The sequence below is a fragment of the Malurus melanocephalus genome, unplaced genomic scaffold, assembly GCF_030028575.1.
Source record: "Malurus melanocephalus ecotype Western Australia unplaced genomic scaffold, MMel_1.1 scaffold_372, whole genome shotgun sequence".
NCBI lineage: Eukaryota > Metazoa > Chordata > Aves > Passeriformes > Maluridae > Malurus > Malurus melanocephalus.
The window spans coordinates 358,529-372,075 of record NW_026623604.1 but is presented as its reverse complement, the minus strand read 5'-3'; the positions used below and the strand labels follow the sequence as shown (position 1 = coordinate 372,075).

The 13,547-nt window shown below is 48.8% G+C and overlaps 1 protein-coding gene across 1 annotated transcript in view; it reads left to right on the top strand.

The window, feature by feature from the left end:
• The window catches only part of ARIH1 (ariadne RBR E3 ubiquitin protein ligase 1), a 49,996-nt gene extending 37,132 nt beyond the window's left edge, over nucleotides 1–12,864 (top strand). Inside the window, 6 exon segments of the mRNA XM_057378763.1 lie at nucleotides 184–289; nucleotides 6,876–7,006; nucleotides 7,104–7,161; nucleotides 7,901–8,161; nucleotides 8,589–8,701; nucleotides 11,278–12,864. Coding sequence (XP_057234746.1) covers nucleotides 184–289; nucleotides 6,876–7,006; nucleotides 7,104–7,161; nucleotides 7,901–8,161; nucleotides 8,589–8,701; nucleotides 11,278–11,362 — 754 coding nt within the window. The 3' untranslated portion in view covers nucleotides 11,363–12,864.
• Nucleotides 12,865–13,547: the final 683 nt, after the last annotated feature.

The following is a 13,547-nucleotide window of genomic DNA, read 5'->3' as shown; positions in this document are numbered from 1 at the left end:
TGCAGGAGTGTTTGTGCCAGGTGCTTGCTGGATCGGGATGGAGCTGCAGGAGCTGTCTGCCACTAAATTAGAGGCTGTTAGCACAATTCTCCAGCACCAGCACCCCCAGTTCCCCTGGGGCTGGGTGTACCTTTCCTTAATGTGAGCAGGTGCCTTTGGAGCATTTGCAGTTCATTCCATTAGATTTAATGATCTTCTTCCATCATTTTTCTGACAGTGGTTAAAGAAATGGATTAAGAAGTGTGATGATGACAGTGAAACCTCCAATTGGATTGCAGCCAACACAAAGGTGAGAGGTTTTCTCATGTTTTATATAGAGATTTTATATAGATTTGTCAGGTGAAGAGGACATCAATCCTTGCCCTAGGATTATTTTTCCTGTTCCATGTTAAGAGCAAGCCTTAAAATCCACAATATGCTGAAGTGCTCTTGTTCGAAGAGCAAACATGTGTTAATGCCTGGAATCAGGTGAGTTTCTTCAGGTTCAGTGAAGGAAAGTGCTTGGAAGAAACAGTTAATTGGAGAACCCAAAGGAAGATTTAAGTCTTTGGGCTCCTGTCTGGCACCAGTGGCTTCCCCAAGCAAATCCCTGCCCCATTCCGTGTGTGGAACATGTTCCCACCACCCGTGGCTCAGTTTGGCTGGGATCATTTACATCTGCCTTCAAATCCCTGGGATTGGCCTCCGGAGGAGCCTTCATTTCCGCTGGGCAGCTTTCCAGGTGTAGACTGGCAGAACAGCTGTTTGGGATTTCATTATGTAAAGGTTTTCCTTCTACTTAGCCCAACTTTGCCTGAAACTTGAGCATTTGATCATTTTGGGACAAATGAAYGCCACGGTTGTCATGGAGGCAAGGAAACAAAAGCAGCAGATGCCATGGGGGGCGAGGAGCAGGCCTGGGACTCGMGCTGAAGGAGGAAGGTGGGGAGGGAGTGAAGAAATGGCTGCTTTGTTTTCCTAGCTTTGTTGTGTAATTGGTTAATGGCATTGTTTGCAGCAGCCTCGCTGCTTTCCGGGGCTGGCTGCCTGGTTTTCATCGAGCTGGAATGTTGTGTTCTGGTGGCAGAGAAACACCCACTGTGCAGCTCACATCAGGCTGGAGTGGGGGCCCTGCTCGGCGCTCATGGTGTCACCAAAGGGAGTTTGGTTTTGGCTCAGTGTGCTCCAACGTGGCTCAGGGGCTGAACCACATTTGTTTGGAGTTTGCTGCTTTCAGGCAGTGCTGCTATTAAACCTGAGGAAGAGCAGCCCATAGGTTGGAAAAGGCAGAGTGTAAGCACTGCTAACCTTGGGTCTCTCTTTTTTCGGACACTAGAACAGCCCCAGCCCTGTTTTTCCTGTCAGAGCCCTCAGGGGCTGCTGCTGCCCCTCAGAAGGCTGAACTTGGCCATGGCCTTGGGATTCCCCATCTTGTACCTGCCCCTGCCTTGGCAATGAGAAGACTTTTGGGGGTGGGAGACACATGCAGAGGGTGGCACCTGGTACCAGCCCTGCTTTTCTGTTGATCTCTGCAGGCTGGTGTGAGCAGCAGAGGATGTCCTTGGACATCCCTAAGCTGCTTCCTCTGATACTGTCCCAGACACTCCTGCATGGGAATACTCAGGAGCCCAGGCTGCAGAGGGAGAAAAATTGCCATCAGGGTAATTACTCCAGACATTTGAGCAAGCCAACTGTCCTGGAGTCTTATGGCATCCATATCCATTGAATTAGCTGCAGGACAATATGGCATTCTTCTCTCTGAGCTGATGCTGGATTCAGTTGAGGGGAAAGTTGGCAGGAAGAGTAACCAACCCACCCTCGTGCTGATCTYTGCCTTGGGGAAGGTGGGAGTCTCCAGCTTGGGCTGCTGGGATGTGTGCCCTGGGAGCTTTGCAGCCTGTGTTGAGCCGGCTCAGCCCGGGCTTGTGGGGCTGCAGCCACCTCCCTCCTGCCCCAGCTCCCTGCTGGTGCTTGGCAGAGGCACGGTGAATCCCAGGAGCTGTCTGGGAGTGSGGCTGCAGCCACCYCCTCCTGCCCCAGCTCCCTGCTGGTGCMCTGCAGAGGCACKGGGAMTCCCAGGAGCTGTCTGGGTGTGGGGCTGCAGCCATAGCCTGGCTGGGAGCTGTGCAGCTGCAGCCTGGATCCATCGCTCCCTTCTCTCTGTGCTGTTCCTAGTAGCAAAGCAGGGCAGCGTGTTTGGTGAAGCACATATTGTGCCCGCTCTTTTGGCTTCACAGCCTAAATTCTGTGTTGAATTTCTTCATTTTGGAGAACCTAGAAAGGAATCAGCTACCATCAGATGCAAAAGTGCCCATTTTCATTGGGAACAGCTCTCTGAGGAATTCAGTTGCGACTGCGGGCTCCATTGCTGTTTCTGGCTTTTGGAAAGTGCTTTCTGGAGCCATCCAGGCGTGAGTCCTGTCCCATGTGGATTCTTCTCAGGGAAGGAGACTTTCTGTCATACCAAGATGAAGGTGTAAGAGAAAAATACCAATCCTCTGGAATGTGGGCTTGAAATCTGGATAATCCTTTGCAACAGGAGAATGCGAGATACATTTGTTCCGGCTTGTCCTGGGAGATGGAGTTGGGAAGGAAAATTGTGTGAGAGAATAGAAAAGTGAAACCCAGCTGAATTGGGTTCTGTTCCCACTCTGGAATGATGTGATGTGTTTTTTGATGAATTATGTAGAGTGGTCTGAATGAAAAACGAGATTCACGTAGTGAGCTCTGTCGTTTCCGATATGATTTTTTAATTCCTTTGCATTCATTTACTTGCACTTAGGAGACCTACATTCCTTCTACAAAAGATACAGCCCTTGCAGCAGAGTGTGCTGGAGTAGATGGCTTTTTTCTTAAAATAAGCTACTTTCACAKGAGTTCAGCTTAACTAGATTAATTTAAAGTTGAGATGAGGCAGCACAAGTTCTTTATCAAGCCTGTAATTCTCAGTCTTCTTGAGGAACGGGGTTGAATAGTCCAAGGATTTGCACATTTCTTCCTTTTTCAGTTTGTTGGACAAACTTGGTTCTTCAGTAGTTCCTTTCTTGAGTTAAACTAGGCAGGTTTCAGGTATTTGGRAGTAAAGAAACCACAGAGATCCATTACTTTTGCAAAGTGGACATTCAAAKAAGTGAAAAATAGGGAAGACTTGGATTTGTGCATTTATTTTGGGTTCTTAAGGTRTGCATCAAGCTATCTGAGAGCAGTCAAAAAGGAGGAGGAGAAACCTGTTTGGAACCTGAGTGTCAGCGATGTTAATCTCTGCCTCTTGGAATACTAAAGGGAGAAGAACAAAGCYGGTAACGTGCCGGCCTTCACCCAAGGCACTGCTTTTCATTGTGGAACTTAAATTGGTTTTAATGAAATTTGTTCATCTGATACTAAAAACGCCCCAGCCTTGCTGCTTCTGGTTCCTGGCACATCCCCATCATTCCCTTCCGGGCCAGGCTGGGCTTGAAATGCTGATGGATAAACCAGGCACGTTTTCTTCTCCAAAAAAACCATTGGTTGTTATTCTCCTCTGCATGAGATAAAATGGCACGAAGCCACATCTCTCTCTGTTCAGGTCACTTTTTAATGACTGAACATGCGCTCCCTTTGTGCTTTCTGGAGATCCTGCATTTGCTCTAATGCGTGGAAATTTTAATGTGCGGACACAGCGTCCTCCCGGGCACCAGCGCCAAAGGGTGCTCCTTTGTTTCCCACTGTGCCAGAGCCATGAGCAGTTTTTCCAGATGTGTTCAAGTGCCATCTCCTTCTCTCAGATGAGCTGGTGTTTAAGAAGGCTTTGCTCTGTGACTCCAGGTGTTGTCGCTGTGTACTGTTTTATGCTAACTGAAATGAAGTTGAGCATTTTTGAGGTTTGTTGAAATGCATTASAAAATCCCCTGGTTTTTGAGGATTCTGTTTATAGGATGGGTTRGGGGTGAAGGTGTTGCTGTGAGTGTGGCTGTGGGAGGCTGATGTCCAGCAGTTCCTCTGGGAGTTCTGGAGAGGRCTAATCTCTTTCACCTGCCCTGAAATAAGAAACATGTTTCTATTTAGCTTCCTGTTCATAAAGAGCAGCTGAGGTTTATGGTGCTTTTATGTGTGCACGGACTTTTACAACAAAATCAGGATTGTTCTCCTTAGCCAGGTTTGCCCAGGCTTTTGTTTCCAAGCCCAGCACGGAATTGTTTGGAGTGGAACAGTGTTAATGAGGTCACTTCTGTGCTGTGCTGAGGCTGATAACGTGCATAATAATCTGCAGGTTTAGTAACTTGATTTGCTGCCTGTTGGGTTGTTGCGTAGCTGTAATTCTCAGGGAGATCTTCCTTCCCTATCCTCCTTAATCTATAAATCTCTCCCTCTTGTTGTGTTGGTGAATTCAGTAGTTACTGCTTTTGTTTCTGCTGGTGTCCAGCTTTTCTTTAGTGCGTGATTTTCCATGAAAACATTTAATTTTTAATAATATTCARCTTCCACACTTTCACACAGCTTCAGGGATCTGCACAGATAGCTTGTCACCTCTTCCTTGGGCTTTGCTAGACAGGACTATACAGGCTTGGAAAGGATGGCATTCCCTGTGAGAAAAGGKCTGCARTCAGATCACAGAATCCCAGAATGGTTTGTCTTGGAAGGACCTTAAAGATAATCGAGTTCCAGCCCCTGCCRTGGGCGGGGACACCTTCCACTGTCCCAGGGTGCTCCAAGCCTCATCCAGCCTGGCCTTGGGCACTGCCASGGATCCAGGGGCAGCCACAGCTRCTCTGGGCACCCTGTGCCAGGGCCTCCCCACTTTCACAGGRAGGAATTCTAAATATCCCATCCATCCCTGCCCTGTGGCAGTGGGAATCCATTCCCCCTTGTTCACAGTCCCTCTGCAGGTCGCTTGGAGCCCMTTCAGGCACTGGAAGAGTCTTTTTGTCCTTGTTTGCATCCCAAAGCACTGTGGACACACTGGAGAGCTGGGTCCCATMTCAAAGACAGGAGAGCAGAATTTCCATGCTCTGGATGGAGTCTTGCTGGGGGTGAGCTGTCCCCACATCCCTGTTCTGTGGATGTGCCCATGACACCTTTRCAGCTTGGCAGGTCACCTGGGAGCTGTTGTCCCTCTCTTGCAGTTGTAGGATTTGCTCACCAGGAGGGATCACTGCAGCTGTGTGGATCAGCCTCGTCTCCCACGGGTGATGTCGGCCCCTGATGGRATGAGATGTGTCTGGAGGAGCTGCACAGCTCCACAACCTTTGAAAAATCACTGCCTGTCTGCCCTGAGGTCATGGTGGTGTGACAGGGCCAGGGCCGTTGTCTGTGCTTACAGCCACCCTGACTGATGAGCAGACTGAGCAGGGGTCTGCCCAGCTCGGAAGGATGCTGCTGGCATAAACTGAATTGGAATCTTCACTTGTTGGTGCAGGACTGGAAGAGGGAGGAGGGCTGCCTGGAGCAGGGAAAGAGATGCTGCACTGAGTGTTCTGCTTGAAGGAGAGACCGTTTTTGACTCTGAAGTTGCAGAACTGCACCGACTGACTGGGAATGTGCTTCTCTGATTGAGTATCCATCCTGTGGACACTCCTAGGGGACAGYTTGGTGGAGTGCCCCTGAGGGCACCAGCACAGGAGCTACTGTGCTTCACTTGCTCTGTTTGTAGTACAGTTACTGAGTTGGCAGRACAAACACAGGTGACTGGGAAGAAGGCAGGTCTGGAAAATTCCTCTTTTGTGTTTGGTTGGTGCTTGATCCCATTGGTTTGATGTACAAAGYCTTCTGTCCCTGACAACACCAACAGGCAAACTTGAATAAAACAGTTGGSCCACTCAGAGTGGGTGTACAGGAATCTGATGGATTGTGTCCTGTGTACAGGTAGCTGTTATGGATTGATTGTCCTTGTTGGTTTCTTCCTTTACTGAGCGTTCATCTGAACACCAGGGTAGGAACTGGTTCCCATGGTTAGTAAAGATGTGCTCCAGACTGGGGAGGGGACTTCACACGCTTCTGACCCAACAGCTGCAGCTGATTTTACAGGTGTGTGCATCACTGATTTGGATATGTTTGTTATTGTTGTGCATATAAAAACTGGCTTCTGCAGACACTCCATGAAGGCTGGTGTGGTTGTGGGATGAGTTGGATGAGGACCTGATTCAGCCTAAAATGGTTTTGGTTTTATTTATGGAGTATTTTTCTCTGTACTTGCTGCTTTGTTGATTTGTTCATTTCTAAGCTCATGGAGACCAGGATACTGGTGTTCTATTCCCCTGATACTTCCCTGTGCAGAGCTGCTCTTTGAGATCCTCACATTTGTCAAAGGCCTCACTCCTGAAAGGGAAACCCCATGTGAGCTTTTATGGAAAAGTCTTCAGTGAGGTGTCACATGAAGGGAAAAAAGGGACCTGATGGGAAACGTGGAAACACCTCAGGAGGAGAAATGTCTTTTTAGCTGACAGCAGCTTCTTTGAAGCACACTAGAGTCTTGCTGCATGTTTTCAGCTCCTTTCTGGATGGCATTTTACAGCTGCAGGTGTCTTGGATTGGTACAGCGTGATTCCAGCTCGGTCTCAGTCCCAGAGTGGACCAGACACTTGGTGGTGAGGAAAGCCAGATGCTTCTCAGGCTCTAACAGACCACCCCTCTGCTGGGATTTTGGGGAAGGTCATGAAGTGACTCAGCCAGTGTTCCTCTGTGAGAGCAGCATAGATAAAATGTGTTATTCCTTAAGTTTTTTGCTATCTAACTGCTCCGGGTTTGGAAGTATTTTAAGGCCTGACTCTGAAGAGGATCTCGATGTCCAAAGGGAAGAATTAAATCATGTATTTCACTTGACGTGCTCTGTCTGACTGGCGTGGGAACCCTTCCAAGTTCCCCAGGCTGTTGGGGTTCCGTGCTTGCCCTGCTAACGGTGCTCTCTGTCCTGTGGACAGGAATGCCCGAAATGCCACGTCACCATCGAGAAGGACGGGGGCTGCAACCACATGGTCTGTCGGAACCAGAACTGCAAGGCGGAGTTCTGCTGGGTGTGTCTGGGCCCCTGGGAGCCCCACGGATCTGCCTGGTGAGTTCGGAGCGTGCCTTGCTGGAAGGCGAGGAAGGCGTGGTGCAAACGGCACGGATTTGGACTGAAATCTGTGGAATCGGTGTCCCCGTTACAGGTACAACTGTAATCGCTACAATGAGGATGATGCAAAGGCAGCAAGGGATGCACAGGAGGTGAGTCCATAACCTTTGGTGATGAGGGAGATCACCGGCCCTGTGGTGTGCCTTCTGTAAACCTACACATCCGCTCTGAAGGAATTCAYGGATTTGGGCACAAATCCAAAGGGACAGTTAAGTCTTTTAAGATAGGGATGGCTTTGCCTGGTATGTGCTACCTTTTGTACATCCACAGCACACAAGTTGAACCATGCCYGTGGTGTTATTTTTTTACAGCTGGTCTGTCAGTGTGAAGAAAATAAGATTAATGACTGTGTATTGAGTCATCTTGGTTCTCTTGCACTATTTAGCACACGGTGCCTTTCCCCTGCTCTGTAATCAACCTGAGTTTGCCCTCTTAGCACGAGCACAGTAATTGTTTAATTAGAATTCCTTATTAGCAAAAAAAAACCCCAACAAAAATAATCATCATCTTCTCACTTCTGTCATGACAGTGGAAGCATTTGAGTGCTGTACCTTGAGTCAAGAGGCTGAAACACAAAAGTGATGAGGCTTGAGCAGTGTGATTGTAATTAAGGTTGGGAGTGAGGATGTCAGAGCTGTGCTGGGAAGTGCCCAGGGCGCTGCCCAGGGTCAGTGCGGAGCCGTCTGCCCAGCGTGACGGGAGAGGAGRCTCCTTTGGAAAGGAAGCTCCTTCTCCGGGTCAGGAAGAGCCTTGTGAAGGGTTTGCTTGTGTCGCAGCCSTTACTTTATTTTAACTATTTGTTTTCTTTCTCCCTAATGGGAATTAACACAGCGATCCCGAGCAGCCCTGCAGAGGTACCTGTTCTACTGCAACCGCTACATGAACCACATGCAGAGCCTGCGCTTCGAGCACAAGCTCTAYGCTCAGGTGAAGCAGAAGATGGAGGAGATGCAGCAGCACAACATGTCGTGGATCGAGGTGCAGTTCCTGAAGAAAGCAGTCGACGTCCTCTGCCAGTGTCGTGCCACACTCATGTACACTTACGTCTTTGCCTTCTACCTCAAAAAGAATAATCAGTCCATTATCTTTGAGGTAGGAGAAAATGGGCTTGTCAGGAATTCAGATTGCGAAGCTGAAGAAAYAAGATTTAATGCTTGGAGGCCTCTTGGCCCCGCTTTTACCTAAGTTAGTCTGGTTTAATATTCTGTTGTGCAAAATTTAGAGGCTYTCTGGGCATTGTGTAGGATTGTTTGCTGGAGGAGTCACAGAGCTGTGGCTTCCCCATCCTTGGGAGTGTCCAAGGCCRTGTTGGATGGGGTTTGGAGCCACCTGGTCTAGTGGAAGGTGTCATTTCACTACTGAACTGGATGAATTTTAACATTTCTTCCCTCCCAAAACCAGTCTGGGATTTTGTGATATCTAATCCCCCTTTTTATTTTGGTTCTGATTCAAATTGTGTGGAAATAAAAACCCCCTTTACCCTAMTCCTCAAATACTTCTTTTTCTTTTGTCTTTACAGAATAACCAAGCAGACTTAGAGAATGCTACAGAGGTGCTTTCTGGGTACCTGGAGCGAGATATATCCCAAGATTCGCTGCAAGACATAAAGCAGAAAGTACAGGATAAGTACAGGTTTGTGTTGGAATACTTCTCCCTCTCAAAGCTGCCCTGTGTTGCCATGCCCTGTGTCAGGTAGTGACCTGAGCACTTGCCAAGATACATTTTCTCCAGAGCCACATCCCTGGGAAGCTGTTTGCTCTTGGCTTTGTGCCATCCATTGTGATCAGCCAGTCCCTGGATATCTGAGAGCAGCAGCGCTGTCCAGGCCAGCCCTGAGTCCTCCCGGAGAAGCCCTCACGCAGATGCTGGCAGTGTTTYTGTGTCCCTGCTGGGACCAGCTCTTGGGGGAAGTGACAGCCTGTGGGGAGAGGCTCCCAGCTCTGCCTTCCATCTGCTCTGCAGAACAGGAGCTGGAAGATCCAACCCCAGAATGGAAAAAATGTTGTGTCCAGAAGAATGGCTCCAGTACACTGCTGGTTTCTGCACAGAAGGAGCTTGTGGGAATGGCCAGCACCAGGATGGGATCTGCATAGCCGGGGCCAAAGAACAAGGAGTGACTTTGTTGTTCCAAGCTGCCAGCTTTGGCCTAGGATGAGCTGCCAGCAGAGAGCAATTGGCTCTTTTAATTGTCTGCTGGGTCCATTTGTGCAAAATGTGGGTGTAGAAAAGCTGTCCCTAAGGAAGAGGGAGAGAGCAGCCTGTCCAGCTGGGAAGGGGAGCAGGGGACTGGGGTCCAGGTGACACAGATGCCAATGCTTTGTTCAGTCCCAGGGGAATCATTTCTGCACAGTGGAAAAGTACAAAGCTGAAAATGCGGATGAGTCACAGGATTAGGGCTTGCATTTCTGAGGCATTTTGCCAAAATCACTGAATTTGTTATGATTGGCTTATAGGGAAGAAAAAATCCAAAGTAGGGTGAGCCTTAGGACTCAGTGGACTGTGGGGAGTGGCAGGAGCTGTTGAGCTTTGGTGTGCCTGTGGCTCATCCTGCCTGAGTTTGGGCAGCACAGCTAGGGCTGGACAAGACTTTTCCTGACCTTTTTTTTTTGAAGTCATTTTGTAATTTACCCTTTGAGGCCGCCATTTATTTGGTACTTCAGATCAAGCTGCTTGTTTACTTCAGTCCTCTGAGCCTGGATGCTCTTGTAGTGATGAAATTAAAACCTAATATAGCCTGAATTGCTGGGAAACAGTATCCCAAACCTGCCTTTGCATTTCTGGGAAGAAAGAATGCATCTGTCAAGCCCGTGCAGGTCCCTAATTAACCAGTTCAGTCATGTCTTAATCATGTCCTGCACGGTGCCCTTTGATGCAAGATTGGGAGCAGGATGTCATCGAGGTGGGTTTACAGAGCTCTGGGAAGCTACAGGAACTGCCCTCCGGGCTGGTTTGGTTTCAGCTGTTTGCATCGCTTTGCTTGCAAAGACATTTCTAGAAAACAGGATTAAAACCAGCAGAAAAATAACTAAAGTTGGGAAAGCAGAGACTGCGTGTTTGCCATCACATGCTCCTGAAAATCAATGGGACTTTGTGTCCRGGGGTTTCTGTTGCACCAGCTGACAGCAGTGAGGGGAGCCAGGGTTGCTCTGATGGATAAATCAGTCACTCTGATCAGGTCCTAAGCGGTAGGTGAGGAATTCCTGCCAGGTCTTAGTGTGGGYAGTGATCAGGATAGCTCTCCACTGGGAGATTCCTCCTGCTGAGTGTTTGACCACTGCTAAGCAAGCCAAGTTCCCAGCAGCCAGAGCCTCTCAGATGCTTATTTMGAAATTGCTCTTGGAACCTGAATTCTTTGTTTCTGTGCTTTTTGTCTTCTAATGCACCCAAAATGACCGTGGCATCCTTTGCTGTGTTCTATGAGCCCTTTTCCTCAGCCATCCTGGGCGGACTGGGCTGGACTCTAGGATCAGTTTTAATGTGCAGCTTTGTTTCAGTGAGCATAGCTGGGAAGACTCTGAGGATGTAGAGTCCCTGTGAGAGCCACGTGTTGGGATGTGAGGTGAAACCTGCTCTCCAGCCACACAAGTAACCCRCTGGACTGTTTCCATCTCCACTGGGAAATTAAACTGTGTCAGCACTCCTGAGGATTTCATCATGGAGTGGTTCGGGTTGGAAGGGATGTTAAAGTAAATCTTGTTCYACTTCCTGCCATGGGSTGGGACACCTTCCACTAGACCAGGTGGCCTCGTCCCAGCTGGCCTTGAACACTTCCAGCTAGTTGTCCCCAGCTAACTCATGGATTTTTGTTGTCCTGATGGGGCTGAGAGCAGGCACCAGCCCATGTTTGAGGAGAGCTCATCCCATTCCATGTGTCACCACCAATCCGTGCTCAGGCTCTTTCAAACAGCAGCTGCCGCTTCCTCCTTTTCCAGTTATTCTGAAGGTTTCTCAGCCTAGGGGCTCTGGGGATACTTTTGCTTGGAAAACTCCCAATTTGCACACTGGTTTTCCAGCTGGGGACTTGGAGCTGAGTGACTGGAGTGACCGAAGTCTTAATTAGCACTGTTAGCGTGCTGCAGATACAAACTCCCTTCTCGGGGGATCTCCTCTTTCGGAAGCGAGGCACGCTGTGGGTTTGGATTGCTTGAGGCCGGGGATGCTCCGTGATTCCTGACGTGCCTTTTCCATGCTGTCCCTGTCCCCTGCAGATACTGCGAGAGCCGGCGGAGGGTTTTGTTGCAGCACGTGCATGAAGGCTACGAGAAGGACCTGTGGGAGTACATCGAGGACTGAGCCCGGCCCCGCAGCAATGAACTCTGAACCCTTTCCCATCCTAGAGTGCTCATGCAATTCCAATAAAACCCACCCAGGGCGCTGCTCCGCCTCTTACACCGCTGGTCTGTAGTACCGGGATTCTGTTTTGTTAACAGAAAACTTAAGTAAATTATATTGTAATAAAAAAAAAGGTAGATAAACCATTGTACAACAGTATTCTAGGCGGCCAAGAGTGTGACAGACGCACTAAAAAACCCTCCAACTTTAACTTGTAACGTAGCTTCATCCTCCAAGCCGACTCCTTTTTCTTTTCTCTCTTTTTTTTCCTGTGTGTAGTACAGATGAAACTTAAACCAGTTTCTTGACACTGCTTTTCATGTCCAAACCAGCCATTTTGATGGACTTTAGTAAGGGGGGGTGGCTCTTCCGCCCCCCCTCCTCCTCTCTGCCACCCAAGTACACGGATGAATGTGGATTGGCCCGTTGTAAAGAGGATTTTTGGGGAGGGAAGGAGGGGGGTACACAGCAAGGAAAAAAAAACCAACCTTTGTATATGACTTTTAAAACAAAAAGAGGACAACACAGTATTTTTCAAAGTTGTATATAGCGCATATGCATGGACAAAGAGCAAGCGTGGCACGTGTTTGCATAATGTTTAATTACAAAAAAATATTTATTCTTTAAAAATCTTCAAGATTATGTCTATTTGCTGTGCATTTTCTTTCAGTTTGATTCTTTTGTTTGGTTTTGGTTTTTTTCCCTGGGCTGGGGTGGGGGAAGTGTGTGCTGGTGTAGTGAATATATCTATATATATTTCATTTTTTTTTTTCTTTTTGGAAGGCTTTTTTCAGAGAAGTTGGGTTTCTCCTCTTCCTGCAGTTCCTTTCTGTCCAGGGCCTCCCCCAGGTCTGTGTGTGTATCCATTGCTGGCGACGGACGCGGCCCCTCGCAGCTCCTGGAGCTCTGGTTCAGGATGCTTTGCTTTTTTTTTCTTGGTTTATTTTCGGCCCCGGATCTTTACCTGCCCAAATCCAGCTCTCTGTTCCCGCCCGTGCACGCAGGACACGTGCTCTGATCCCAGAGGAGGCGTGTGTGTGTTGAGAGGTTTGTTTTGCATCCCGAGGCAGGACAAGGAGGGGTGTTTGGCACCACTTCTCCAAAGACTTCCGGCGAGATTTCGGCTGTGGATCTCCTCTCCCTCCCCCTTCCATCTGTCAAATGGACCCTTCCTTGCTGTTTTAATTTTCACTTCATTATAACGAGTCGTAACATTGAAAAGGAAAGCTATGGAATTGTCTTTGTGTTTGTTTTGGGCTCAGTCACTGGGCGTCCTGTCCTGGCAACTATTTAACACTCCATCTAGTACAGTAGAAGCTGAAATCAGCTGAGTATTTTTCAATTTAAAGGGGAAAGAACTAATGAGTTTAGCTACTGAGTCCATTTTTATGATTTCTGTAACAAGAGCTATGTTAAAGTAAACAATTGGTGGTGGTTTTATTAAATTTACTCCTGTATAGGAACTCCTTCTGTGGTATTTTTCGCCAGGCAAGTGTCCTCCGAGCCTCCTGCTGCTCTGCCAGCTTCCAGGGGAMGGAAGGTGCCAAGGGATCAAATCAAAAAAGGCACATCCCAGGCAGGGCTGTAACACGGGATGCTGTTTGCAGCTGGCAGYGGAGTCACTTGGGCTCCCTCCCTGCACCTACCGACTTTCCAGCAGGGCTGTGCTTTTGTCCCTCCGTGCCTGCTTTTCCCCTTATTTGCCCTGGAAATCCAGCGCGAGGGAGCGCAGCCKCCTTGTCCACGCTTTTCCCGGTGCTGCAGGAGGGGTGGGATGGCGGCCGTGTCCGTGCCTTCTATTCCCGGTGGGAATTCGCTTGAAATCCTGAAACACTTGAAACATTGAAACACACTGAAACACACTGAAACACCGGGCTTTCGCTCCGTGTTCCCCAAAAGGAGTGCGCCGAGGATGTGGGCGCTCCACCCCCGAGGAGCCCCGGTCTGCGGCGTCCTCCTCCCTGCCCACGGCTGCTGGCGAACCTAATGAAAATTAAAGCCCTGTTGTGTAGGAGAACCTGCTGCTGTTCCTCTGCTCCGGGTTTCAGGCGCTCGCAGGTGAATTACCTGGCTGGCTGGACACCATCCCCACAGACACTGTGGGAATATAAAGGAAAATAAACAAACTCGGCCATCCTGCCCTCCC